Here is a 27,319-nt window from a genome sequence, read left to right on the forward strand (position 1 = left end):
TGTAAAAGTTGGTGAGAGTTGTAGCTGACATGCCAAATTTCCTTAGTCTCCTGAGAAAGTACCCAACACAGACTGAGAATCATTTAGCAATTCAAAGAGAAACTGGGAGATTGGTGATGTAATATCTTCGCCAATGCTCAGCATCTATTGACCACAAACTGAACTGGTCCCAGATGTTAGAGAGAATCTAACCACCTCCCCCTTTACATTCAATAGCATTACCATCACTGAATCCCCCACTATCAACATCCTGGGGGTTACCATCACTGAATCCCCCACTATCAACATCCTGGGGGTTACCATCACTGAATCCCCCCCACTATCAACATCCTGGGGGTTACCATCACTGAATCCCCCACTATCAACATCCTGGGGGTTACCATCACTGAATCCCCCACTATCAACATCCTGGGGGTTACCGTCACTGAATCCCCCACTATCAACATCCTGGGGGTCACCATCACTGAATCCCCCACTATCAACATCCTGGGGGTCACCATCACTGAATCCCCCCACTATCAACATCCTGGGGGTTACCATCACTGAATCCCCCACTATCAACATCCTGGGCATTACCATCACTGAATCCCCCACTATCAACATCCTGGGGGTTACCATCACTGAATCCCCCCACTATCAACATCCTGGGGGTTACCATCACTGAATCCCCCCCACTATCAACATCCTGGGGGTTACCATCACTGAATCCCCCCCACTATCAACATCCTGGGGGTTACCATCACTGAATCCCCCACTATCAACATCCTGGGGGTTACCATCACTGAATCCCCCACTATCAACATCCTGGGGGTTACCATCACTGAATCCCCCACTATCAACATCCTGGGCATTACCATCACTGAATCCCCCACTATCAACATCCTGGGGGTTACCATCACTGAATCCCCCACTATCAACATCCTGGGGGTTACCATCACTGAATCCTCCACTATCAACATCCTGGGGGTTACCATCACTGAATCCCCCCCACTATCAACATCCTGGGGGTTACCATCACTGAATCCCCCACTATCAACATCCTGGGGGTTACCATCACTGAATCCCCCCACTATCAACATCCTGGGAGTTACCATCACTGAATCCCCCACTGTCAACATCCTGGGGGTTACCATCACTGAATCCCCCCCACTATCAACATCCTGGGGGTTACCATCACTGAATCCCCCACTATCAACATCCTGGGGGTTACCATCACTGAATCCCCCACTATCAACATCCTGGGGGTTACCATCACTGAATCCCCCACTATCAACATCCTGGGCATTACCATCACTGAATCCCCCACTATCAACATCCTGGGGGTTACCATCACTGAATCCCCCACTATCAACATCCTGGGGGTTACCATCACTGAATCCCCCACTATCAACATCCTGGGGGTTACCATCACTGAATCCCCCACTATCAACATCCTGGGCATTACCATCACTGAATCCCCCACTATCAACATCCTGGGGGTTACCATCACTGAATCCCCCACTATCAACATCCTGGGGGTTACCATCACTGAATCCCCCACTATCAACATCCTGGGGGTTACCATCACTGAATCCCCCACTGTCAACATCCTGGGGGTTACCATCACTGAATCCCCCCACTATCAACATCCTGGGGGTTACCATCACTGAATCCCCCACTATCAACATCCTGGGGGTTACCATCACTGAATCCCCCACTGTCAACATCCTGGGTGTTACCATCACTGAATCCCCCACTATCAACATCCTGGGTGTTACCGTCACTGAATCCCCCACTATCAACATCCTGGGGGTTACCATCACTGAATCCCCCACTATCAACATCCTGGGGGTTACCATTGACCAGAAACTGAACTGGGACCCAGCCGTATAAATACTGTGGCTCCCAGAGCAGGTCAGAGGCTGGGAATCCTGCGGAGAATAACTCACCTCCTGACTCCCTCCCCAAAGCCTGTCCACCATCTACAAGGACACAAGTCAGGAGTGTGATGGAACACTCTCCACTTGCCTGGATGAGTGCGGCTCCAACAACACTCGAGAAGCTCAACACCATCCAGGACAAAGCAGCCCCGCTCGATCGACACGCTAACCACAAACACTCACTCCCTCCACCACTGACGCACAGTGACAGCCGTGTGTACCGTCTACAAGATCCACTGCAGCGACTCCCCAAGGCTCCTTAGGCAGCACCTTCCAAACCCACCACCTCTACCATCTAGAAGGACAAGGGCAGCAGATACCTGGGAACACCCCCACCTGGAGGTTTCCCTCCGAGTCACTCACCATCCCGACTGGGAAATATATCGGCCGTTCCTTCACTGTGGCTGGGGTCAAAATCCCAGAACTCCCTCCCTAACAGCACCGTGGGTGTACCTACACCACACGGGGACTGCAGTGGGTTCGGGAAGGGGGCTCACACACCACTTCTTCAAGGGGTAATTAGGGATGGTGATAAATGGCAGTAGATGTGAGTACATGTGTTAGCTTGACCAGTTTAACAGGGCTTTCCTGTTGAACGGGTTTGAGAAAAGGAGATGCCTGTGACGATCGGCGCACAGGCAGTCCCTGCCGACACTCAGCTGGTTTCGCTGGGAATCCCTTGCTCCAGGAAGGGGAGGCCGGGCGGGTGGGTAGAGGTGGAGGAACAGTAAATGCTGGACTCAGACCCTCGCTACAAACCCTTCCCCGAGAGAAGGGAGAGCGGCGGGAATTCCTGGGATCGATGGAACTGCCGGACGCCCATCTCCTGTGGGTGGAGGGGGAGCCAGGACGAGGGAGTGTGAGCGCCGAGGCTTTGAAATGGACGCCACTGGGGCAGAGAGGGGACCCCGGTGAGTGACCCCACCTCCCGTTCCGGATTTACACAGAGCCAGGAACATAACTGAGGGCAGGAGGGGGTTTCGCGTCCACTGCACCTTCTCTCAGAATATTGATAAATCGAATTTTCAGCTCCAACTATTCGACTGGGGTGGTCTTCACGAACCGGGAAGAAAGCACAATTCTCCCCTCCTTCCCCTGCCGCGGCTGGCCTCAGGTGACTGGCTCCACACAGGCGCCTCTAACAGGATGGCTAAAACCAGGAGGATATTCGAATGGATGGTCCTTCGACCTCATTCCATACCCGCCCTCAAGTCCCATCCTGTACCTGTCCTGGGAGTGTTTGATGGGGACAGTGTAGAGGGAGCTTTACTCTGTATCTAACCCCGTGCTGTACCTGTCCTGGGAGTGTTTGATGGGGACAGTGTAGAGGGAGCTTTACTCGGTATCTAACCCCGTGCTGTACCTGTCCTGGGAGTGTTTGATGGGGACAGTGTAGAGGGAGCTTTACTCTGTATCTAACCCCGTGCTGCACCTGTCCTGGGAGTGTTTGATGGGGGACAGTGTAGATGGAGTTTTACTCTGTATCTAATCCCGTGCTGTACCTGTCCTGGGAGTGTTTGATGGGGACAGTGTAGAGGGAGCTTTACTCTGTATCTAACCCCGTGCTGTACCTGTCCTGGGAGTGTTTGATGGGGACAGTGTAGATGGAGTTTTACTCTGTATCTAACCCCGTGCTGTACCTGTCCTGGGAGTGTTTGATGGGGACAGTGTAGAGGGAGCTTTACTCTGTATCTAACCCCGTGCTGTACCTGTCCTGGGAGTGTTTGACGGGGACAGTGTAGAGGGAGCTTTACTCTGTATCTAACCCCGTTTCTCTCAATGCTGACTCAGATTCGCTGGCCTGTTTTTCTGGCAGCTTTTGTTTGTGAGACAGATTATCCCTGACTGAGTCTCATGCTAATCTGTAAACTGTTGCCAGGGTTACACAGAGGGTGTCGCTATGGTGACCAAACACTGGCAGCAGGCAGGGAATATTTCCCCTGGCCTATCCGGGCCTACGGGAAATGGATTGGCAGTTGCAGCAATCCCCCAGCGGGCCAGGTCTCCCTCAGGGGGAGCTTGTGGCGGAGGATGTGGGGGTGGAAGGGGTATTGTTCCAGTGAGCTCAGGGGGATAATTAGGGAGCCCCAGAACCACATGCGGCAGGCTGGGCTGGGCCTAGCGCCAGCAAGGCCCAGACTGGAGCCTGAGGCCTCCAAGAAGATAGAGGACAGCTCGGAACAGCTGAGACCCCCCTCCCCAATCCCCTCTCGCATCTCCGACACCCCATCTCACTCCTGGAATTCAGAAACGATACCTTGTTCTCGCATGGACCTATAAGACCAGAAGACATAGGAGCAGAATTAGGCCGCTCGGCCCATCGAGTCTGCTCCGCCATTCAATCATGGCTGATATTTCTCTCATCCTCATTCTCCTGCCTTTTCCCCATAACCCCTGATCCCCTTATTCATCAAAAACCCATCTATCTCTGTCTTAAAGACACTCAATGACCCGGCCTCCACAGCCTTCTGCGGCAAAGAGTTCCACAGATTCACCACTCTCTGGCTGAAGAAATTCCTCCTCATCTCTGTTTTAAAGGATCGTCCCTTTAGCCTGAGGTTGTTCCCTCTGGTTCTAGTTTTTCCGACTAGTGGAAACATCCTCTCCACGTCCACTCTATCCAGGCCTTGCAGTATCCTGTAAGTTTCAATAAGATCCCCCCTCATCCTTCTAAACTCCAACGAGTACAGACCCAGAGTCCTCAACCGTTCCCCGTACGACAAGCTCTTCATTCCAGGGATCAGTCTTGTGAACCTCCTCTGGATCCTGGATCTTCACCGAATTGCGGTTGTGTGTTTGTGGGAGAGGCACGTTACATAGAAACTAGAAGCCGGAGGAGGCCATTCGGCCCTTCCAGCTGCTCCCCCATTCATTTTGATCACGGCTGATCATCGAATTCAATATCCTGATCCCCCCCCTTCCCCCCCATATCCCTCAATCCCTTTCGCCCCAAGAGCGATATCTAATTTCTTCCTGAAATTACACAACGTTTTGGCCTCAGCTACTTTCTGTGGGAGTGAATTCCACACATTCACCACCCTCTGGGTGAAGAAATTTCTCCTCACCTCAGTCCTAAAAGGTTTACCCCTTATCCTCAAACTCTGACCCCTAGTTCTGGACTCCCCCCACCATCGGGAACATTCTTTCTGAATCTACCCTGTCTGACCCTGTTAGAATTTTATAAGTTTCTATCAGATCCCCTCTCACTCTTCTAAACTCCAGTGAATATAATCCTAACCGACTTAGTCTCTCCTCGTATGACAGACCTGCCATCCCAGGAATCAGCCTGGTAAACCTTCGCTGCGCTCCCTCTATAGCAAGGACATCCTTCCTCAGATAAGGAGACCAAAACTGCAAATACTCCAGGTGTGGCCTCACCAACGCCCTGTACAATTGCAGCAAAACATCCCTATCCCGATACTCAAATCCTCTCGCTATGAAGGCCAACATACCATTCACCTTCTTTACTGCCTGCTGTACCTGCGCGCTTACTCTCAGCGACTGATGCACGAGGATTCCAAGGTCTCGCTCAGTATCCACATTTAAACATCGTTCTCACTCACAGGGCAGGTGATCAAATTTGGTTACGGCAAATTTTAGAAACATAGAAAACTACAGCACAAAACAGGCCCTTCGGCCCCACAAGTTGTGCCGAACATATCCCTACCTTCTAGGCCTACCTATAACCCTCCATCCTATTGAGTCCCATGTACTCATCCAGGAGTCTCTTAAAAGACCCTATTGAGTTTGCCTCCACCACCACTGACGGCAGCCGATTCCACTCGCCCACCACCCTCTGTGTGAAAAACTTCCCCCTAACATTTCCCCTGTACCTACCCCCCAGCACCTTAAACCTGTGTCCCCTCGTAGCAGCCATTTTCACCCTGGGAAAAAGCCTCTGAGAGTCCACCCGATCTATGCCTCTCAACATCTTATACACCTCTATTAGGTCTCCTCTCATCCTACGTCTCTCCAAGGAGAAAAGACCGAGCTCCCTCAGCCTATCCTCATAAGGCATGCCACTCAATCCAGGCAACATCCTTGTAAATCGCCTCTGCACCCTTTCAATCTTTTCCACATCCTTCCTGTAATGAGGCGACCAGAACTGAGCACAGTACTCCAAGTGGGGTCTGACGAGGGTCTTATATAGCTGCATCATTATCCCCGGACTCCTAAACTCAATCCCTCGGTTGATAAAGGCCAGCACACCATACGCCTTCTTAACCACCTCCTCCACCTGCGGGGCCGATTTTAGAGTCCTATGGACCCGGACCCCAAGGTCCTTCTGATCCTCTACAGTACTAAGAATCTTTCCCTTTATATTGTACTCCTTCATCCCATTTGACCTGCCAAAATGGACCACGACGCATTTATCTGGGTTGAAGTCCATCTGCCACTTCTCCGCCCAGTCTTGCATCCTATCTATGTCCCTCTGTCACAAATCCAGAAATTGAAAGCAAACGGAAATACGAGGGAAGACAACCGGCCGATGGAAAAATCAGACTGGTGAATGAAGGTGCGTCTCGGAGGGGAGTGTCCGGGGGGGAGGGTGGGGTGCCCAGAGGCTTGTGTTAGCGACCCAATCAGCGGCGAGCGAGGGAGAGGAAGGGCCTGTGATCGGAGGAGAGGCTCCATTCCAGAATATTCCACTCATTCCCAAAACCGGCCCCGAGGGGTCACGTACGGTGGGGGGAGTCTTTGAGGGCTGTATCCGGCCCTCAGGCCTGACGTTGGACAGGCCTGGCCCACAGCGCCCCCACAGTCTGGATGGCCACACACCTCACAGCCAATGAGAGACTTCCTTTTCAAGTGCGCTCTGATGCAGGAAGCACAGCAACCAAGTAACGCACAGCAAGATCCCACAAGCGATGTCAGGATGACTCAGATGGACTGTTTATATCAGCGCTGATGGTTGAGAGATAAATATCGATCCCTCCCACATTACGGCACTCCCTCAGCACTGACCCTCCCACATTACGGCACTCCCTCAGCACTGACCCTCCCACATTACGGCACTCCCTCAGCACTGACACTCCCACAGTGCGGCGCTCCCTCAGCACTGACCCTCCCACAGTGCGGCGCTCCCTCAGCACTGACCCTCCCACAGTGCGGCGCTCCCTCAGCACTGACCCTCCCACAGTGCGGCGCCCCCTCAGCACTGACCCTCCCACAGTGCGGCGCTCCCTCAGCACTGACCCTCCCACAGTGCGGCGCTCCCTCAGCACTGACCCTCCCACAGTGCGGCGCTCCCTCAGCACTGACTCTCCCACATTACGGCGCTCCCTCAGCACTGACCCTCCCACAGTGCGGCGCTCCCTCAGCACTGACACTCCCTCAGTGCGGCGCTCCCTCAGCACTGACACTCCCACAGTGCGGCGCTCCCTCAGCACTGACCCTCCCACAGTGCGGCGCTCCCTCAGCACTGACCCTCCCACAGTGCGGCGCTCCCTCAGCACTGACCCTCCCACAGTGCGGCGCTCCCTCAGCACTGACCCCCCCACAGTGCGGCGCTCCCTCAGCACTGACCCTCCCTCAGTGCGGCACTCCCTCAGCACTGACCCCCCCACAGTGCGGCGCTCCCTCAGCACTGACCCTCCCACATTATGGTGCTCCCTCAGCACTGACGCTCCCACAGTGCGGCGCTCCCTCAGCACTGACCCTCCCACATTATGGTGCTCCCTCAGCACTGACCCTCCCACAGTGCGGCGCTCCCTCAGCACTGACCCACCCACAGTGCGGCGCTCCCTCAGCACTGACCCTCCCACAGTGCGGCGCTCCCTCAGCACTGACCCTCCCACATTATGGTGCTCCCTCAGCACTGACCCTCTCACAGTGCGGCGCTCCCTCAGCACTGACCCTCCCACAGTGCGGCGCTCCCTCAGCACTGACCCTCCCACATTATGGTGCTCCCTCAGCACTGACCCTCCCACAGTGCGGCGCTCCCTCAGCACTGACCCACCCACAGTGCGGCGCTCCCTCAGCACTGACCCTCCCACAGTGCGGCGCTCCCTCAGCACTGACCCTCCCACAGTGCGGCACTCCCTCAGCACTGACCCTCCCACATTATGGTGCTCCCTCAGCACTGACCCTCTCACAGTGCGGCGCTCCCTCAGCACTGACCCTCCCACAGTGCGGCGCTCCTTCAGCACTGACCCTCCCACAGTGCGGCGCTCCCTCAGCACTGACCCTCCCACAGTGCGGCGCTCCCTCAGCACTGACCCTCCCACAGTGCGGCGCTCCCTCAGCACTGACCCTCCCACAGTGCGGCGCTCCTTCAGCACTGACCCTCCCACAGTGCGGCGCTCCCTCAGCACTGACCCTCCCACAGTGCGGCGCTCCCTCAGCACTGACCCTCCCACAGTGCGGCACTCCCTCAGCACTGACCCTCCCACATTATGGTGCTCCCTCAGCACTGACCCTCTCACAGTGCGGCGCTCCCTCAGCACTGACCCTCCCACAGTGCGGCGCTCCCTCAGCACTGACCCTCCCACATTACGGCACTCCCTCAGCACTGACCCTCCCACAGTGCGGCGCTCCCTCAGCACTGACCCTCCCACAGTGCGGCGCTCCCTCAGCACCGACCCTCCCACAGTGCGGCGCTCCCTCAGCACTGACCCTCCCACAGTGCAGGGCTCCCTCAGCACTGACCCTCCCACATTATGGTGTTCCCTCAGCACTGACCCTCTCACAGTGCGGCGCTCCCTCAGCACTGACCCTCCCACAGTGCGGCGCTCCCTCAGCACTGACCCTCCCACATTATGGTGCTCCATCAGCACTGACCCTCCCACAGTGCGGCGCTCCCTCAGCACTGACCCACCCACAGTGCGGCGCTCCCTCAGCACTGACCCTCCCACAGTGCGGCGCTCCCTCAGCACTGACCCTCCCACAGTGCGGCACTCCCTCAGCACTGACCCTCTCACATTATGGTGCTCCCTCAGCACTGACCCTCTCACAGTGCGGCGCTCCCTCAGCACTGACCCTCCCAAAGTGCGGCGCTCCCTCAGCACTGACCCTCCCACATTACGGCACTCCCTCAGCACTGACCCTCCCACAGTGCGGCGCTCCCTCAGCACTGACCCTCCCACAGTGCGGCGCTCCCTCAGCACTGACCCTCCCACAGTGCGGCGCTCCTTCAGCACTGACCCTCCCACAGTGCGGCGCTCCCTCAGCACTGACCCTCCCACAGTGCGGCACTCCCTCAGCACTGACCCTCCCACAGTGCGGCACTCCCTCAGCACTGACCCTCCCACATTATGGTGCTCCCTCAGCACTGACCCTCTCACAGTGCGGCGCTCCCTCAGCACTGACCCTCCCACAGTGCGGCGCTCCCTCAGCACTGACCCTCCCACATTACGGCACTCCCTCAGCACTGACCCTCCCACAGTGCGGCGCTCCCTCAGCACTGTCACTCACACAGTGCGGTGCTCCCTCAGCACTGACCCTCACACAGTCCAGAGCTCCCTCAGCACTGACCCTCCCACAGTGCGGCGCTCCCTCAGCACTGACCCTCCCACAGTGCGGCGCTCCCTCAGCACTGACCCTCACACAGTGCAGTACTCCCTCAGCACTGACCCTCCCACAGTGCAGCGCTCCCTCAGCACCGACCCTCCCACAGTGCGGCGCTCCCTCAGCACTGTCACTCACACAGTGCGGTGCTCCCTCAGCACTGACCCTCACACAGTCCAGAGCTCCCTCAGCACTGACCCTCCCACAGTGCGGCGCTCCCTCAGCACTGACCCTCCCACAGTGTGGCGCTCCCTCAGCACTGACCCTCCCACAGTGCGGCCCTCCCTCAGCACTGACCCTCCCACAGTGTGGAGCTCCCTCAGCACTGACCCTCCCACAGTGCGGGGCTCTCTTGGCACTGACCCTCCCACAGTGCGGCGCTCCCACCTTTTCCCCGTTTGCCTGCAGTTCTAGCTAACGGGTCACTGAGCAGAAGGATGAACATTTCTAAGTCAATGGGCAGTCGAAATTCCATTCTTTTTTGACGTTGAATTGGTAAAAATGTTAAAGAATTGTGAGAACTGTTGTGGGGAACAACAGCGCGTGGTCCCTTTAAAAGCTGGCTTTGGGTTCAATGCTGCGATGTTGAAAATGCAGAGGCATACAGAGTACACAGAGGGCAACATTTGTTGCAGAGACCAAAACATCGGTGTTGCCTTGGTTACAGGCTCTGCAGGTATTTGCACCCTGACAGCCTATGAGTTTAAAGAAGACATTCAGCTAACAAGAACCTATCAAATTTGAATTTGCTGTTGTTGTCAACCTCCAGCCAATCCGGGTGCAGGGAATGGATCGGTTATCAGGAGTATAAACAGGAACCCAACTGCCTGACTGCAGTTCAGTTCAGTTAAACTGAGAGCCAGCCAGAACAGAAGGCCATCTCTAGAGCGGTTCTCCACCCTGCCAACTAAAGAACTGTCTTCTGAAGAGAATTCTCCATCTCTCTAACAACAGGATATCAAATCAGAATCCATAGAAAGACCTTACAGAGAAATCATCAGGAAAAAACAACTCCAAAGCTTCCAAGCCAGCAGACCTGGTTGTATATAGGTTTTTTGAGAGGGACTAAGATTCTGTTTTTACTGTTTTGGTACTGAATGCTGCTTGTCTTTATTTGAACAGCATTTCAAAGTAGAACCATCCTTTCATTAAAATGTTACTTGTTCAGTTAAAGTTCCCGGTCGGTTAATTAAAATAACTTGTTAATGATTCACTTGAAGTGAGTGTCAGGTATTTCGGTTCCTGAACCTCTAAACGTTACTGAAGGACAGATCACACCTTCCCAAACACTTTGAACAGCTTACGCAGCGAGGGAAAGGGGATTAACCTCTACGTCGGAACAATTGTGTTCCAGCTCAGTGTTCATATTCACCCCCGCAGCATCTCTGGGTGCCAGGGCGAAGCCTCTCACTGTGGGTATCGCCCTGTTGCAGCCAATCCCCTGAATGGCACGGTGACACAGTGGGTTAGCACTGCTGCCTCACAGTCCCAGGGACCCGGGTTCGATTCCCAGCTTGAGTCACTGTCTGTGTGGAGTTTGCACGTTCTCCCCATCTCTGCGTGGGTTTCCTCCGGGTGCTCCGGTTTCCTCCCACAGTCCAAAGGACGTGCTGGTTAGGGTGCATTGGCCGTGCTAAATTCTCCCTCAGTGTGACCCAAACAGGCCCCGGAGTGTGGCCACTAGGAGACTCTCGCAGTGATTTCATTGCCTACTTGTGACACTAATAAATAAACTTTAACCTTTAACATTCCAAGCCACATGTAAACAACACTCAGAGTGATAGACACTTCCTCCCTCTCTCTCTCTCCACAGATCATCAGTTCACACTCCCCTTTTCCGCGATAATCTGGGTCAAAGCAGGAAACCTCCGGAACATCGGGAAGAACTGCAGCCAAGACCCCAGTCGGGATTTCACAGGTTAAACGGGAATTGGCTGGGAGAGAGGGACTTTTATTCTGTATCTAACCCCATGCTGTAACTGTCCTGGGAGTGTTTGATGGGGGACAGTGTCGAGGGAGCTTTACTCTGTATCTAACGCCGTGCTGTACCTGTCCTGGGAGTGTTTGATAGGGGACAGTGTAGAGGGAGCTTTACTCTGTATCTAACCCCGTGCTGTACCTGTCCTGGGAGTGTTTGATGGGGACAGTGTAGAGGGAGCTTTACTCTGTATCTAACCCCATGCTGTACCTGTCCTGGGAGTGTTTGATGGGGGCAGTGTAGAGGCCGCTTTACTCTGTATCTAACCCCGTGCTGTACCTGTCCTGGGAGTGTTTGATGGGGACAGTGTAGAGGGAGCTTTACTCTGTATCTAACCCCGTGCTGTCCCTGTCCTGGGAGTGTTTGATGGGGGACAGTGTAGAGGGAGCTTTACTCTGTATCTAACCCCGTGCTGTACCTGTCCTGGGAGTGTTTGATGGGGGGACAGTGTAGAGGGAGCTTTACTCTGTATCTAACCCCGTGCTGTACCTGTCCTGGGAGTGTTTGATGGGGGACAGTGTAGAGGGAGCTTTACTCTGTATCTAACCCCGTGCTGTACCTGTCCTGGGAGTGTTTGATGGGGGACAGTGTAGAGGGAGCTTTACTCTGTATCTAACCCCGTGCTGTACCTGTCCTGGGAGTGTTTGATGGGGGACAGTGTAGAGGGAGCTTTACTCTGTATCTAACCCCGTGCTGTACCTGTCCTGGGAGTGTTTGATGGGGGACAGTGTAGAGGGAGCTTTACTCTGTATCTAACCCCGTGCTGTCCCTGTCCTGGGAGTGTTTGATGGGGGAAAGTGTAGAGGGAGCTTTACTCTGTATCTAACCCCGTGCTGTACCTGTCCTGGGAGTGTTTGATGGGGGGACAGTGTAGAGGGAGCTTTACTCTGTATCTAACCCCGTGCTGTACCTGTGCTGGGAGTGTTTGATGGGGGACAGTGTAGAGGGAGCTTTACTCTGTATCTAACCCCGTGCTGTACCTGTCCTGGGAGTGTTTGATGGGGGACAGTGTAGAGGGAGCTTTACTCTGTATCGAACCCCGTGCTGTACCTGTCCTGGGAGTGTTTGATGGGGGACAGTGTAGAGGGAGCTTTACTCTGTATCTAACCCCGTGCTGTCCCTGTCCTGGGAGTGTTTGATGGGGACAGTGTAGAGGGAGCTTTACTCTGTATCTAACCCCGTGCTGTACCTGTCCTGGGAGTGTTTGATGGGGGACAGTGTAGAGGGAGCTTTACTCTGTATCTAACCCCGTGCTGTACCTGTCCTGGGAGTGTTTGATGGGGGACAGTGTAGAGGGAGCTTTACTCTGTATCTAACCCCGTGCTGTACCTGTCCTGGGAGTGTTTGATGGGGGACAGTGTAGAGGGAGCTTTACTCTGTATCTAACCCCGTGCTGTACCTGTCCTGGGAGTGTTTGATGGGGGACAGTGTAGAGGGAGCTTTACTCTGTATCTAACCCCGTGCTGTATCTGTCCTGGGAGCGTTTGATGGGGACAGTGTAGAGGGAGCTTTACTCTGTATCTAACCCCGTGCTGTACCTGTCCTGGGAGTGTTTGATGGGGGACAGTGTAGAGGGAGCTTTACTCTGTATCTAACCCCGTGCTGTACCTGTCCTGGGAGTGTTTGATGGGGGACAGTGTAGAGGGAGCTTTACTCTGTATCCAACCCCGTGCTGTACCTGTCCTGGGAGTGTTTGATGGGGACAGTGTAGAGGGAGCTTTACTCTGTATCCAACCCCGTGCTGTACCTGTCCTGGGAGTGTTTGATGGGGGGACAGTGTAGAGGGAGCTTTACTCTGTATCTAACCCCGTGCTGTACCTGTCCTGGGAGTGTTTGATGGGGGACAGTGCAGAGGGAGCTTTACGCTGTATCCAACCCCGTGCTGTACCTGTCCTGGGAGTGTTTGATGGGGACAGTGCAGAGGGAGCTTTACTCTGTATCTAACCCCGTGCTCTACCATTTGTCAATGGGATATATTTTATTCAATAGTTCAATATCTGAGGTATTTTCTGTGTATGAAACGATTTCACTTTGTGCAGTCTCAGTGTGTGTGTGAGTGTATGTGTGGGGTTGTGTCTGTGGAGGTGTGTGTGTGGGTATGTCTGAGGTGGTATGTGTGTGGGGGATGGTGGAGGTGTGTGTGTGTGTTTGTGTGTGGCGGGGGTGTGTTTGTATGTGTGTGTGGGGGTGTGTGTGGGAGAGTGTGTGGGGGGTTGTGTGTGTGGGGGTGGGTGTGGGTGTGTGGGAGGGGTGTGTGTGGGAGTGTGTGTGGGGTTGCGGTTGAGGGTGTGTGTGGGAGTGTATGTTCGGTTGCGGGTGAGGGTGTGTGTGGGAGTGTGTGGGGTTGCGGGTGGGGGTGTGTGGGGGAGTGTGTGTGGGGTTACGTTTGGGGGTGTGTGTGGAAGTGTATGTGGGGTTGCGGGTGGGGGTGTGTGTGGGAGTGTATGTGGGGTTGTGGGTGGGGATGTATGGGGTAGTGTGTGTGGGGTTGTGGGTGGGGGTGTGAGTGGGAGTGTATGTGGGGTTGTGGGTGGGGGTGTGTGGGGGAGTGTGTGTGGGGTTGAGGGTGGGGGTGTGTGTGGGGGTGGGGTGTGTGTGTGTGGGGGGGGGGTGTGTGGGAGAGTGTGTGGGGTTGCGGGTGAGGGTGTGTGTGGGGGGGCTCTGTGTGGGTGTGTGTGTGTGTAGTGGGGGGTGTGTGTGTGGGGGTGTGTGGGTGTGTGTATCGGGGGTGTGTGTGTGTGGGGTGTATCTGTGGGTGTGTGTGTGGGGTGTGTGTGTGTGTGTATGTGTGTGTGGGGAGTGTGTGTGTGTGTATTGGGTGTGTGTGTGTGTGGGGGTATCTGTGGGGATGGGTGTGTGTGTGTGGGGGGGTGTGTGGGGGAGTGTGTGTGGGGTTGCGGGTGGGGGTGTGTGTGGGAGTGTGTGTGGGGTTGCGGGTGGGGGTGTGTGTGGGGGAGTGTGTGTGGGGTTGCGGGTGGGGGTGTGTGTGGGGGTGTGTGGGGTTGCGGGTGGGGGTGTGTGGGGGGGGGGGGTTAATTTGGGCCCTGATTTGAACGCTCTGTTTCTCCCCTCGCAGTTTTCCACATTGTCCGGGAGTCCGGCTGCCTTTGGGCTGCAGAGAGATCCTTGTTCACCGCTCCCAGCCTGTGGTTCAGGGATTACTGGATCCACATTCTGGGGAAACAGCTCCAACCATACGGTCAGTGTGACCTCAACAACCTGACCCCTGACCTCTGACCCCCAAACCCATCAGCCAACCTTCCCAGACTCTACATGGACCAGAGCAGTTTGCCAGACACTGACCAAACTCCAGACACTGTCCCAGACACTGACCCAGACACCAGATTGTGTCTCAGACACTGACCAAACTCCAGACACTGTCCCAGACACTGACCCAGACACCAGAGTGTGACTCAGACACTGACCCAGACTCCAGACAGTGACCCAGATACCAGACAGTGATCCAGACACTGACCTGGACTCCAGACAGTGTCCCAGACACCAGACACTGTCCCAGATAGTGATCCAGACACTGACCTGGACTCCAGACAGTGCCCCAGACACCAGACACTGTCACAGATAGTGATCCAGACACTGACCTGGACTTCAGACAGTGTCCCAGACACCAGACACTGACCCAGACACCAGACACTGACCCAACAGTGACCCAGACACCAGACAGTGACCCAGATGCCAGACATTGACTCCGACAGTGGCCCAGACATTGACTTGGATTCCAAACAGTGTCCCAGACAGTGACCCAGACACTGACCCAGACACCAGACTCTGACCCAGACAGTGACCCAGACACCAGACACCCTGCCCAGACAGTTGGCTAGACGCTGGTTGCGATTAGCGCTGACGTGGAGTTGCTGTGTCTCTTCCAGAGGGGAAGCGGCCGGTGCAGCTTGTGATTATTATAAACCCCTGCGGGGGGCAGCAGCGAGGCCGGGGGGTCTACGAGGACTCAGTGGCCCCTCTCTTCCGGGAAGCTGGCATCACTACCCGGGTACTCGGTGAGTGAGTTACCTCCCCCTTACCCAAGACCCCCATCCACTGTCGCCCTATCACTGTGTAAACCCCACCCCGCGGCAGGGTGGATATTCAACTACATGCAGCATCACAATTGAACAAAAACCAGCTCCACAAGCTGGGCTCCCAGGTCAACCCAAAAATGTGGACATTCAGCCCCTCTCCAGCCTGTTACACAGGAACAGGAGGAGGCCATTCAGCCCTTCTCTCTCGAGCCTGTTACACAGGAACAGGAGGAGGCCATTCAGCCCTTCTCTCTCGAGCCTGTTACACAGGAACAGGAGGAGGCCATTCAGCCCCTCTCTCTCCAGCCTGTTACACTGGAACAGGAGGAGGCCATTCAGCCCCTCTCTCTCCAGCCTGTTACACAGGAACAGGAGGCCATAGCTGATTTGTGACTAACTCACCTTGTATCCCTCAATAAATTAAAATTAACTGTTGAACATCGATTGTCGCTGCGATAGAGAGAATTACCAATTACAAACTAATCTCCCTCTCTCTCTCCCTCCCTCTCTCTCCCTCTCTCCCTCCCTCTCTCGCTCCCTCTCCTGCCTACCTGCCTCCCTCCCTCCCTCACTCACTCCAAATAACCCTCCCTCTTTCTCCCTCCCTCTCTCCCTCCCTCTCTCACTCCCTCTCCTCCCTCCCTCCCTCACTCCAAATAACCCTCCCTCTCTCTCCCTCCCTCTCTCTCTCCCTCTCACCCTCCCTCCCTCTCCCTCTCTCTCTCTCTCCCCCTCCCTCTCTCCCTCCCTCTTCTCCCGACCTCCCTCCCTCCCTCTTCTCCATCCCTCCCTCTCGCTCCCTCCAAATAACCCTCCCTCTCTCTCTCCCTCCCTCTCTCTCCCCCTCCCTCCCTCTCTCCCTCCCGCCCTCTTCCTCTCTCCCTCCTGCCCTCTTCCTCTCTCTCTCTCCTTCCCTCTCTCCCTGATTTCTCCTTCCTGTTCTCAGTCTCCCAGCGAGCGGGACAGCTGAGGGATTGGATGCTGACGGCAGATCTTGGGCACTGCGATGGGTGAGACCTCAAAACACACCGTCAACTCCTGCAGAGACCAGGCGGGAGGAGAGAGAGAGAGAGGGGAAATCCCTGTCCAGTGATCCCTGGGTTAGAGAGAGAGGGGAAATCAGCCAGGGTTCCTGCTCCTGATCCCTGTCCAGTGATCCCTGGGTTAGAGAGAGAGTTAGAGAGAGGGGAAATCAGCCAGGGTTCCTGCTCCTGATCCCTGTCCAGTGATCCCTGGGTTAGAGAGAGAGGGGAAATCAACCAGGGTTCCTGCTCCTGATCACTGTCCAGTGATCCCTGGGTTAGAGAGAGAGGGGAAATCAGCCAGGGTCCCTGCTCCTGATCACTGTCCAGTGATCCCTGGGTTAGAGAGAGAGGGGAAATCAGCCAGGGTCCCTGCTCCTGATCCCTGTCCAGTGATCCCTGGGTTAGAGAGAGAGGGGAAATCAGCCAGGGTTCCTGCTCCTGATCACTGTCCAGTGATCCCTGGGTTAGAGAGAGAGGGGAAATCAGCCAGGGTTCCTGCTCCTGATCACTGTCCAGTGCCCCCTGTTGACGTGCTGTCTCTCTGTGGGTATCTTGTCTCTTGCCTTTGCAGGGTTGTGTGTGTTGGTGGGGACGGGACCTTCAATGAAGTGATGCAGGGTCTGATTGATCGAGCCCAGCTGGACGCCGGGATGTCGGAGCGCGACCCAGGGGCGGATCTTGTCCCCCCCTCCCTGCGGATAGGGATCATCCCAGCGGGTAAGGAAACACTCCCCGCTTTTCTCCCGGTAACCTCCCGACCCAATCTCGCTTCACTGGCCCGCGGGAAGCGGGCGGATTGCTGGGAGTCTGTCGGTACGGAGTCTCAGAAAGTCGGGGCGATCCGCTGTTTCTGTTAATCCGGGAGTGAAGGATCCGGTAACATCCCCCAGGGACCAGCGAGGGTTAACGTTATCACCGCCACCCCCCCACGCCCCCGCCACCCCTCCACGCCCCCGCCACCCCCTCTCGCTGTTAACTGACAACCCTGACTTGACAATATAAGGGACATCATTTTCCAAGTGGGGAGAGAATTCAGAAATCGATATTGCAAAGGGAGTCCTCGTTCAGGATTCTGGTAAGATTAAACTTGCAGGTTAAGTTGTAGACAGTGCGGAGGGAAGTGGCAGGTTACAGAGGGACATAGATAAGCTGCAGAGCTGGGCTGAGAGGTGGCAAACGGAGTTTAATGCAGAAAAGTGTGAGGTGATTCACTTTGGAAGGAGTAACAGGAATACAGAGTACTGGGCTAATGGTAAGATACTTGGTAGTGTGGATGAACAGAGGGATCTGGATGTCCATGTGCATAGATCCCTGAAAGTTGGCATCCAGGTTGATAGGGTTGTTAAGAAGGCGTACGGTGTGTTAGCTTTTATTGGTAGAGGGATTGAGTTTCGGAGCCAGGAGGTCATGTTGCAACTGTACAAAACTCTGGTGCGGCCGCACTTGGAGTATTGCGTACAGTTCTGGTCGCCGCATTATAGGAAAGATGTGGAAGTGTTGGAAAGGGTGCAGAGGAGATTTACCAGGATGTTGCCTGGTATGGTGGGAAAATCGTATGAGGAAATGTTGAGGGGCTTGAGGTTGTTTTCGTTAGAGAGAAGAAGGTTAAGAGGTGACTTAATAGAGGCATACAAGATGATCAGAGGATTAGATAGGGTGGATAGTGAGAGCCTTTTTCCTCGGATGGTGATGGCTAGCACGAGGGGACATAGCTTTAAATTGAGGGGTGAGAGATATAGGACAGATGTTAGAGGTAGGTTCTTTACTCAGAGAGTAGTAAGGGGGTGGAATGCCCTGCCTGCAGCAGTAGTGAACTCGTCAACATTAAGAGTATTTAAATGGTTATTGGATAAACATATGGATGATATTGGAATAGTGTAGATTAGAGGGGCTTTAGATTGGTTTCACTGGTCGGCGCAACATCGAGGGCCGAAGGGCCTGTACTGCGCTGTAATGTTCTATGTTCTATGGACAAGTTGGTAGCGAGGAAGGCAAATGCAATGTTAGCATTCATTTCGAGAGGACTAGAATACAAAAGCAGGGATTTGATTTGATTTATTATTGTCACATGTATTAGTATACAGTGAAAAGTATTGTTTCTTGCGCGCTATACAGACAAAGCATACCGTTCATAGAGAAGGAAAGGAGAGAGTGCAGAATGTAGGGGCACGGTGGCACAGTGGGTTCGCACTGCTGCCTCACAGCGCCAGGGACCCGGGTTCGATTCCCGGCTTGGGTCACTGTCTGTGCGGAGTCTGCACATTCTCCCCGTGTCTGCCTGGGTTTCCTCCGGGTGCTCCGGTTTCCTCCCACAGTCCGAAAGACGTGCTGGTTAGGGTGCATTGGCCGTGCTAAATTCTCCCTCCGTGTACCCCAACAGGAGTGTGGAGACGAGGGGATTTTCACAGTAACTTCATTGCAGTGTTAATGTCTGCCTGCTTGTGAATAATAAATAAGCTTTAACTTTTAACTTTAACTTTAGTGCTAGTCACAGCTCGGGTGCAGAGAAAGATCAACTTAATATAAGGTAGGTTCAGTCAAAAGTCTGACGGCAGCAGGGAAGAAGCTGTTCTTGAGTCTTTTTTTTAGAATCTCTCCAGTGAAGATGGAGGCCATTCGATCCATCAAGTCTGCACCGACCACAATCCCACCTATCCCCTGTAACCCCATGCATTTACCCTAGCTAGTCCTCCTGACACCAAGTGACAATTTAGCATGGCCAATGCACCCTAACCAGCACATCTTTGGAGTGTGGGAGGAAACCGGAGTTCCCGGAGGAAACCCAGGCAGACACGGGGAGAATGTGCAGACTCTGCACAGACAGTGACCCAAGCCGGGAATTGAACCCGGGCCCCTGGCGCTGTGAGGCAGCAGTGCTAACCCACTGTGCCACCCTGGCAAGGTGAGTTGTGGAGAGCGTGGAAGGTTGTCGGAGGATACAGCGGGATATCGATCAGCTGCAGATATGGGTGGAGAAATGGCAGATGGAGTTTAATCCGGGGAAGTGTGAGGTGCTGCTCTTTGGGGGATCAAGTGTTAAGGGTACGTATACAGTCAATGGCAGGACCCTGGACAGCACTGGTGTACAGAGGGATCTTGGGGTTCAGGTCCATAGCTCCCTGAAAGTGGCCACACAAGTAGATAGGGTGGGAAAGAAGGCGTACGACACGCTTGCCTTTATTGGTCGGGGCATTGAGTACAAGAGTCAGGATGTCACGTTGCAGCTTTATAAAACTTTGGTGAGGCCGCGCTTAGAGTATTGCGTTCAATTCTGGTCGCCGCATTACAGGGAGGATGTGGAGGCTTTGGAGAGGGTGCAGAAGAGGTTTACCAGGACGCTGCCGGGATTAGAGGGTAGGAGTTATAAGGAGAGGCTGGACAAACTGGGGTTGTTTTCTCTGGAGCGGTGGAGGCTGAGGGGAGACCTGATAGAAGAATATAAAATGATGAGAGGCATCGATAGGGTTGACAGTCAGAATCTTTTTCCCAGAGTTGAAATGTCTAATACTCGGGGGCACCAGGGTGAGAGGGGGGAAGTTCAGAGGAGATGTGAGGGGTAAGTTTTTTACACAGAGGGTGGTGGGTGTCAGGAACGCGCTGCCTGGGGTGGTGGTGGAGGCAGATACGATCGGGGCGATTAACGGGCTTTTAGATAAGCACAGGAATATGCAAGGAACAGAGGGATAGGGAGCAAGGGCAGGGAACAGGGATTAGTTTAATTTCGCCTCATGTTCAGCACAACACAGTGGGCCGAAGGGCCTGTTCCTGTGCTCGATGGGCTGAAGGGCCTGTTCCTGTGCTCGATGGGCCGAAGGGCCTATTCCTGTGCTCGATGGGCCGAAGGGCCGGTTCCTGTACTGTACTGTTCAATGTGCTATGTCCATTGTGTTGTTGCTATAACGGCCCTGTCGTAACGGAACAGCCCATCACCCACCCAGCCCCAACCCCCTTCATTGTGTCCCCACAATCTCCCCCACCCCACAATCTCCCCCACCCACTGGTGGTGTGTGACTTATCTCAGCATCACACCTCAGGGAAATGACGCAGCGCCCCCGCCTCTCGCTCCGGGGCGGATTTTCCAGCATCCGTCCCCCCGAAGGGAAACCCAACTTTTGCAATTGGACTCTAGGTGACCTTGTGGACCACACATAGGCCGCCAGCCCCCTCCCTCCACCCCTCCCGCGCATGTAGAACCTTCGAGGCCGGAGGGACCCCAGTGCGCCGTGAGCCCCGCCTTGGCAGCCGAATGGCACCACGCCCTCCATCCCAGGAGCAATGCCGGGATGAGGTGATAAGGATTCCCGCCGGGTGTTGCATGGGGTGGGGGTCGGGGGGGGGGGGGGGGGGGGTAAAGGGGGAGGTGGAGGGTCGGGGGGGGGAATGAGAGGAACTCAAAGCCTGAAGGGAGACATCACCTTCCTGCCGCAGGTTCGACGGACTGTGTCTGCTATTCGACTGTGGGAGTTTGCGACCCAGTGACCTCGGCTCTGCACATTATAATTGGTGAGTAGACCCCCCCCCCGCCGGAAGCTTTGTTGGTGGGTGGGCCGGGGTCAAAGGTTAGATAGACGCCTCCAATCGAATCGCCCTCTTGCTGCCCTCCCCCTCACACCTCCAGGTGACTCCCAGCCGCTAGACGTCTGCTCCATTCACCGGCCAGACAGCCCCGCCCGCTACGCCGTCTCGCTCCTGGGCCACGGTTTCTATGGCGACGTCCTTGCCGACAGCAGTGGGCGGAGGTGGATGGGACCCCGGCGTTACGAGTACTCAGGTGAGCGAGGCACACGGTTCACACACGTGTGGGCGAGTTCAGTGGGCATATGCTGACACGCGTGTGCATCTTCGGCATGTGTGTTTTCATGCACATGCCGCCTTGTTCGGTTCTGTGCATGTGTTCATACATGTTTGTGTGGTAGGCATTTGTGTTCATATCCACATGTATGTTTGACATGTATGTGTTCGTGCACATATGTTTGGCTTGTATGTGGAATTCAAAGGAGTTCATATGAGTGGGCATGTTTGGCGTGTGTGTGTTAGAATGTGCATGTTTGACATGTTTGGCACTCATGCCTTCACGTGTGCACATGTGTGTTTGGCATTAGCATGTTCACTGGGAATGTATGTTTGGCGTGGACGTGTTCACACACCAGTGCCTGTTTGGCATATGCATTGCGTGTTTGTTCACACACGTGTGCGTGTTTAGCAGTGGGTGCAGGGGGGTGACTTAAAACTAGAGAGAGAGGGAGGGAGGGAGGGAGGGAGGGAGGGAGGGGAGAGAGACCGAAGCAGAAGGAGAGAGGGAGAAAGAGAAGGAGGGAAGGGAGGGAGAAAGCGTGGGAGAGAGGGAGAGAAAGAGGGGGAGAATGGGAGAGTGGGAGAGAGAGGGAGGGAGAGAGAGTGAAGGAGGGAGAGTGGAAGGGATGAGGGGGAATGGGGAGGTGGGAGGGGAGAATGGGGAGGGGGAGGGTGAAGGTGAGGGTGGGGAGGGTGGGGGCAGGGGGAGAGGGGGCAGGGTGAGGGTGGAGGGTGACGGGGGAAGGGCGAGGTTGAGGGGGGAAATGGGGGAGGGGTGTAACTCGCTCTGACTCACACACCTTCCTGCCCAGGGTTCAAGGCGGTTCTGAAGAATCGGAGCTACGGGGCCAGAGTGGAGTTCCTGCCAGCTGAACCCCCCCTGGGCAATCCCCGGGGGCAGCAACGGTGCCACACAGGGTGAGAGAGAGAACAAAGCCCACAGTAACACAACTCACAAACCACCTCCCAAACCCTATCAGTGACAGAGAGAGAGACAGAGAGAGAGAGACAGAGAGAGAGAGAGACAGAGAGACAGAGAGAGAGAGAGACAGAGAGAGAGAGAGAGAGAGAGACAGAGAGACAGAGAGAGAGAGACAGAGAGAGAGAGACAGAGACAGAGACAGACAGAGAGAGAGACAGAGACAGACAGAGAGAGAGAGACAGAGAGAGAGAGACGGAGAGAGAGAGACGGAGAGAGAGAGACGGAGAGAGAGAGACGGAGAGAGAGAGACGGAGAGAGAGAGACGGAGAGAGAGAGACGGAGAGAGAGAGACGGAGAGAGAGAGACGGAGAGAGAGAGACGGAGAGAGAGAGACGGAGAGAGAGAGACGGAGAGAGAGAGACGGAGAGAGAGAGACGGAGAGAGAGAGACGGAGAGAGAGAGACGGAGAGAGAGAGACGGAGAGAGAGAGACGGAGAGAGAGAGACGGAGAGAGAGAGACAGAGACAGACAGAGACAGACAGAGACAGACAGAGACAGAGGGAGAGAGACACAGAAAGAGACAGAGAGAGACACAGAGAGAGACAGAGAGAGAGACAGACAGAGAGAGAGACAGAGAGAGAGAGAGAGACAGAGGGAGAGAGAGACAGAGGGAGAGAGAGACAGAGGGAGAGAGAGACAGAGGGAGAGAGAGACAGAGGGAGAGAGAGACAGAGGGAGAGAGAGACAGAGGGAGAGAGAGACAGAGAGAGAGAGAGACACACAGAGACACAGAGACGGACAGAGAGAGAAAGAGGGAGGGAGACAAGGAGACAGAGTGTGATCCAAGCCCAAACACCGGGAAGACGGCCAAGAAACTTGACCTGGAATTCTAGAATCTTCCATGAGACTCACTAAGGGTGATCCTCCAACAGGTGCTCGGTATGTTCGAAGGTCTCGGAGCAGGTGAAACAGGCGAGACAGAGTGGGACGTCCCCCGTGCTGCCAAACAGGCGTCCAAAAGAGGGTAAGAAAGCGCAGACATTTCCCAAAATCAGCACGGGTCACCGTGAGACAAGAGAATCCCAAACACAATCCAGCAACGCACAGAGACTCTGGGCAGAGAGAGGGTAACCACACATTCATCTGAGATTCCACTGTGAGGCACACCACAGTCCAATATACACAGCACCCTGTCCTGGGAGTGTTTGATGGGGACAGTGTAGAGGGAGCTTTACTCTGTATCTAACCCCGTGCTGTACCTGTCCTGGGAGTGTTTGATGGGGACAGTGTAGAGGGAGCTTTACTCTGTATCTAACCCCGTGCTGTACCTGTCCTGGGAGTGTTTGATGGGGACAGTGTAGAGGGAGCTTTACTCTGTATCTAACCCCGTGCTGTACCTGTCCTGCAGAAAATGCAGATGTATGGGATTGGGGGTGATCTAGGAAATTGGATCAGGAATTGGCTAGCGGATAGGAAACAGAGGGTGGTGGTTGATAGTAAATATTCATCATGGAGTGCGGTTACAAGTGGTGTACCTCAGGGATCTGTTTTGGGGCCACTGCTGTTTGTAATATTTATTAATGATCTGGATGAGGGTATAGTTGGGTGGATTAGCAAATTTGCTGATGACACCAAAGTCGGTGGTGTGGTAGACAGTGAGGAAGGGTGTCGTAGTTTGCAGGAAGACTTAGACAGGTTGCAAAGTTGGGCCGAGAGGTGGCGGATGGAGTTTAATGCGGAGAAGTGTGAGGTAATTCACTTTGGTAGGAATAACAGATGTGTTGAGTATAGGGCTAACGGGAGGACTTTGAATAGTGTGGAGGAGCAGAGGGATCTAGGTATATGTGTGCATAGATCCCTGAAAGTTGGGAATCAAGTAGATAAGGTTGTTAAGAAGGCATATGGTGTCTTGGCGTTTATTGGTAGGGGGATTGAATTTAGGAGTCGTAGCGTTATGTTGCAACTGTACACAACTCTGGTGCGGCCGCACTTGGAGTACTGTGTGCAGTTCTGGTCCCCACATTACAGGAAGGATGTGGAGGCTTTGGAGAGGGTGCAGAGGAGGTTTACCAGGATGTTGCCTGGTATGGAGGGGAGATCCTATGAGGAGAGGCTGAGGGATTTGGGATTGTTTTCGCTGGAAAGGCGGCGGCTAAGAGGGGATCTTATTGAAACATATAAGATGATTAGAGGTTTAGATAGGGTGGATAGTGATAGCCTTTTTCCTCTGATGGAGAAATCCAGCACGAGGGGGCATGGCTTTAAATTGAGGGGGGGTAGTTATAGAACCGATGTCAGGGGTAGGTTCTTTACCCAGAGGGTGGTGAGGGATTGGAATGCCCTGCCAGCATCAGTAGTAAATGCGCCTAGTTTGGGGGCGTTTAAGAGATCCGTAGATAGGTTCATGGACGAAAAGAAATTGGTTTAGGTTGGAGGGTCACAGTTTTTTTTTTAACTGGTCGGTGCAACATCGTGGGCCGAAGGGCCTGTTCTGCGCTGTAATGTTCTATGTTCTATGTTCTATGTTTGATGGGGACAATGGAGAGGGAGCTTTACTCTGTATCTAACCCCGTGCTGTACCTGTCCTGGGAGTGTTTGATGGGGACAGTGTAGAGGGAGCTTTACTCTGTATCTAACCCCGTGCTGTACCTGTCCTGGGAGTGTTTGATGGGGACAGTGTAGAGGGAGCTTTACTCTGTATCTAACCCCGTGCTGTACCTGTCCTGGGAGTGTTTGATGGGGACAGTGTAGAGGGAGCTTTACTCTGTATCTAACCCCGTGCTGTACCTGTCCTGGGAGTGTTTGATGGGGACAATGGAGAGGGAGCTTTACTCTGTATCTAACCCCGTGCTGTGCCTGTCCTGGGAGTGTTTGATGGGAACAGTGTAGAGGGAGCTTTACTCTGTATCTAACCCCGTGCTGTACCTGTCCTGGGAGTGTTTGATGGGAACAGTGTAGAGGGAGCTTTACTCTGTATCTAACCCCGTGCTGTACCTGTCCTGGGAGTGTTTGATGGGAACAGTGTAGAGGGAGCTTTACTCTGTATCTAACCCCGTGCTGTACCTGTCCTGGGAGTGTTTGATGGGGGACAGTGTAGAAGGAGCTTTACTCTGTATCTAACCCCGTGCTGTACCTGTCCTGGGAGTGTTTGATGGGAACAGTGTAGAGGGAGCTTTACTCTGTACCTAACCCCGTGCTGTACCTGTCCTGGGAGTGTTTGATGGGAACAGTGTAGAGGGAGCTTTACTCTGTATCTAACCCCGTGCTGTACCTGTCCTGGGAGTGTTTGATGGGGGACAGTGTAGAAGGAGCTTTACTCTGTATCTAACCCCGTGCTGTACCTGTCCTGGGAGTGTTTGATGGGGGACAGTGTAGAGGGAGCTTTACTCTGTATCTAACCCCGTGCTGTACCTGTCCTGGGAGTGTTTGATGGGGACAGTGTAGAGGGAGCTTTACTCTGTATCTTACCCCATGCTGTACCTGTCCTGGGAGTGTTTGATGGGGGACAGTGTAGAGGGAGCTTTACTCTGTATCTAACCCCGTGCTGTACCTGTCCTGGGAGTGTTTGATGGGGACAGTGTAGAGGGAGCTTTACTCTGTATCTAACCCCGTGCTGTACCTGTCCTGGGAGTGTTTGACGGGGACAGTGTAGAGGGAGCTTTACTCTGTATCGAACCCCGTGCTGTACCTGTCCTGGGAGTGTTTGATGGGGACAGTGTAGAGGGAGCTTTACTCTGTATCTAACCCCGTGCGGTACCTGTCCTGGGGGACAGTGTGAAGGGAGATGATTTAAAATTTTTTGATTTGATGTGTCGTAGGGACTGTGCAGTGGAGGAAGGTTTCTGGAAAGTTCCTCAGTATCAACGTGACCTGTATCTCCAGCTCGAACGCTCGCAGTCCCCGGGGTCTATCCCCCAGCGCACATCTCGCTGATGGAACAGCTGATCTGATTCTAGTCAAGAAATGCTCACGGTTTGAGTTCCTTAGATTCCTGGTTCGTCACACCAACCAACAGGACCAGGTGAGGGGCCTGGGAGAGAGAGAGAGAGAGAGAGTGGGGGGGGAAATCAAAGAACAAAGAACAATACAGCACAGGAACAGGCCCTTCGGCCCCTCCAAGTCCGCGCCGCTCCCTGGTCCAAACTAGACCATTCTTTTGTATCCCTCCATTCCCACTCCGTTCATGTGGCTGTCTAGATAAGTCTTAAACGTTCCCAGTGTGTCCGCCTCCACCACTTTGCCCGGCAGCGCATTCCAGGCCCCCACCACCCTCTGTGTAAAATACGTCCTTCTGATATCCGTGTTAAACCTCCCCCCCTTCACCTTGAACCTATGACCCCTCGTGAACGTCACCACCGACCTGGGAAAAAGCTTCCCACAGTTCACCCTATCTATGCCTTTCCTAATTTTATACACCTCTATTAGGTCACCCCTCATCCTCCGTCTTTCCAGTGAGAACAACCCCAGTTTACCCAATCTCTCCTCATAACTAAGTCCTTCCATACCAGGCAACATCCCTGGTAAACATCCTCTGCACTCTCTCTAAAGCCTCCACGTCCTTCTGGTAGTGTGGCGACCAGAACTGGGCGCAGTATTCCAAATGCGGCCGAACCAACGTTCTATACAACTGCAACATCAGACCCCAACTTTTATACTCTATGCCCCGTCCTATAAAGGCAAGCATGCCATATTCACTACCTTCTCCACCTGTGACGTCACCTTCAAGGATCTGTGGACTTGCACACCCAGGTCCCTCTGCGTATCTACACCCTTTATGGTTCTGCCATTTATCGTATAGCTCCCCCCTACGTTAGTTCTACCAAAATGCATCACTTCGCATTTATCTGGATTGAACTCCATCTGCCATTTCTTTGCCCAAATTTCCAGCCTATCTATATCCTTCTGTAGCCTCTGACAATGTTCCTCACTATCTGCAAGTCCAGCCATTTTCGCGTCGTCCGCAAACTTACTGATCACCCCAGTTACACCTTCTTCCAGATCGTTTATATAAATCACAAACAGCAGAGATCCCAATACAGAGCCCTGCGGAACACCACTAGTCACAGGCCTCCAGCCGGAAAAAGACCCTTCCACTACCACCCTCTGTCTTCTGTGACCAAGCCAGTTCTCCACCCATC

The 27,319-nt window shown here is 54.2% G+C and overlaps 1 protein-coding gene across 1 annotated transcript; it reads left to right on the plus strand.

Moving 5' to 3' along the window:
• The first annotated feature begins 2,721 nt into the window (after positions 1-2,721).
• Positions 2,722-21,413, plus strand: LOC144488974 (ceramide kinase-like). The gene is made up of 8 exons (XM_078206932.1): positions 2,722-2,830; positions 14,480-14,602; positions 15,291-15,419; positions 16,387-16,450; positions 17,037-17,182; positions 20,894-20,968; positions 21,084-21,236; positions 21,382-21,413. Exons 1-8 carry the CDS (start codon positions 2,722-2,724, stop codon positions 21,411-21,413), a joined length of 831 nt encoding a protein of 276 aa, XP_078063058.1.
• The last annotated feature ends 5,906 nt before the right edge of the window (positions 21,414-27,319 follow it).

Source organism: Mustelus asterias, unplaced genomic scaffold, assembly GCF_964213995.1.
Source record: "Mustelus asterias unplaced genomic scaffold, sMusAst1.hap1.1 HAP1_SCAFFOLD_1885, whole genome shotgun sequence".
NCBI lineage: Eukaryota > Metazoa > Chordata > Chondrichthyes > Carcharhiniformes > Triakidae > Mustelus > Mustelus asterias.